The 2,178-nt window shown below is 48.7% G+C and overlaps 1 protein-coding gene across 2 annotated transcripts; it reads left to right on the top strand.

Annotated features, from left to right (window-relative positions):
- The first annotated feature begins 446 nt into the window (after window positions 1-446).
- Window positions 447-1,419, top strand: LOC119318866 (non-specific lipid-transfer protein C6-like). Of its 2 annotated transcripts, none has more exons than XM_037593435.1 (2): window positions 447-1,080; window positions 1,183-1,419. In XM_037593435.1, exon 1 carries the CDS (start codon window positions 532-534, stop codon window positions 1,054-1,056), a length of 525 nt encoding a protein of 174 aa, XP_037449332.1. In that variant the 5' UTR covers window positions 447-531; the 3' UTR covers window positions 1,057-1,080; window positions 1,183-1,419. The 2 variants fall into 2 exon arrangements, with proteins under 2 accessions (XP_037449332.1, XP_037449333.1); XM_037593436.1 differs by having other exon boundaries at window positions 447-1,095.
- Window positions 1,420-2,178: the final 759 nt, after the last annotated feature.

The raw sequence follows: 2,178 nt of genomic DNA, 5'->3' as shown, positions 1-2,178 counted from the left end.
ATTTTTAACAATTGAAGAACCGCCCGGCCTTCAGGTCTGTGCATATCTCTCTGCCTGGAAGCTTGTTTCTCGTTGACAGATTGATACCAACAACCTGAACCTGGTGAAAACTGGCGTTTCCATGTGCAACACCACCACCACCGCTCATCACTTGTCTCATGCACCCCCAAAACAATCCCTTGAAACAGCATGCATGCTCACCGCGTGCATTTCTCTCTCTCTCTAGAAGTTTATTTTGTTCGAAATTAATCTTTTAGACTATGTTGCAGTAGGTAAGACGGCCAGAGTTAGAAATGCGTCGTGTCTCGACTCGGCAATTCATGCCATCTTCGTGTTGCTCGCAAGACCCGTGCATGGAACTAACCATGAAATAAACTCACAGATGGTTGCGCCCTGGCCCTCTCCTTGAGACCTTGACTATAAATAGATGGACCAGTGAGCATCTCTAAGCCCATCCAAGACTCGCAAGCCAAACTCGCTAATCATCCACGTACGTGCTTAGCTTAAGCCCTTCCGGCGAAGTCAAGTGCAATGGCGTCGTCTAGCAAGCCCTGCGCCGCCTCCGTCCTCCTCCTGCTGCTGGCCCTCGCCGTCGCCACGGCGGCCGATGCGGCGAAAAAGAGCATCGCGTCGGAGCCCAAGTCCATCTTCTCGAGGCCGTCGGGAGCCATCTTCCCGAGGCCGGCGGCGAAGCACATCATCGCGTCGGAGCCCACCATCCCGAGGCCGTCGGCGGTGGACGTGTCGGCGACGTGCATGGGGTCGCTGCTGGAGCTGAGCCCGTGCCTGGCCTTCTTCAGGGACGCGGGCACGTCCAAGGCGCCCGCGGGGTGCTGCAAGGGCCTGGGCACCATCGTCCGAGACCAGCCCGCGTGCCTGTGCCACATCTTCAACCGCACCCTAGAGCGGGCCATCGGCGTTGACATCCCCGTCGACCGCGCGCTCGCCCTCATGGGCGACGTCTGCGGCCTCACGCTGCCGCAGGACCTCATGAGCAGCTGCGGCGACAACGGCGGCGTGCCGCCGCTGTACGTGTGCCCGGCGCCCTCGGCCTGAATCGCCTGGTATCTGTCAACCCAGGTGATCAAACCGGACGTACGATCACTATGAGCTTCGATTACGTGCGACGTAGAGCTAGGCTTCTAACTAATTCACTGTTTTCTTCTTTATATTTTGGTGCAGGAGGAGATGCGTGAGTAAAAGATGGCAACCCCTCTTCCAAGTAAGACGAAGGATGCATACGAATGCAGATCATAGATACTCCATACTAAGTGGAGTTTCGAATTAGCAACACATGAAATGGATATGATACTACTAGCTACCAGATCGATCCTGGGCACACTGTGGTTACAGAAGTATGTACTGTATCGACGCATAATGATCAATATATATAAGAAACAAAAAAGTATTATATATTTACTTGTGCTGTCATGGTTTTACCTTATGGGACAGTGCAGTTATCTATGTCTTTCAACTCAGTAAAAACTATATGCGGCTTCGTCAAGAAAAGACTAGCATCATTTTTTTTCTTTTTTGCGGCGGAAAAGTCACTTCGATCACATGCTTAACTAGGCACCTGTGCTAACATATAAGATTATCCCAAGAATGGACAATTCAATTCCCCCAAAAGGAATAGACAGTTCGATCATCACGTACCTACAAAGAGTTGCTTTAGTTTGAGTAGACGGAGCACTCACGTGGATGCTTGCCGATGCGGCGATATTACCCCTCTTCAAACACCCATGTAGAAGCATCCTACACCGTACGTGCACTATCTACACACAAAAATACAAAACCGATCAAATTTTCGCTAGAATCTTCAACCACCATGTTGGTCAAAAGACTAATCATCAACTCATCTCCAAGTGGGGAACATATCAGTGGGGACAGACCTTCAGGAAATCTAATAACCCATCCATGGTATACTTGCTCAGAATATACTTGATATACTAAAGTTGACCACCATGAGAATCTTTCAACCTTGCAAAAAATTGCAAAGAACTCATGATATTCTAAAATAACAAAAAGTTGCACATTGCACATAATATACTTGCTCAACATCAATGATAAGCAACGACCTTAACTACTAAAAATAACCATGCATCTGAATAAATCAATAGCATAATACTTGATAAACTTCACAGAAAAGCACACATAGAGTGGAAACATAAGCAAAAG

Source organism: Triticum dicoccoides, chromosome 6A, assembly GCF_002162155.2.
Source record: "Triticum dicoccoides isolate Atlit2015 ecotype Zavitan chromosome 6A, WEW_v2.0, whole genome shotgun sequence".
Lineage (NCBI taxonomy): Eukaryota > Viridiplantae > Streptophyta > Magnoliopsida > Poales > Poaceae > Triticum > Triticum dicoccoides.
The sequence above is the reverse complement of the archived record's forward strand: the minus strand, read 5'-3'. Positions and strand labels throughout refer to the sequence as shown.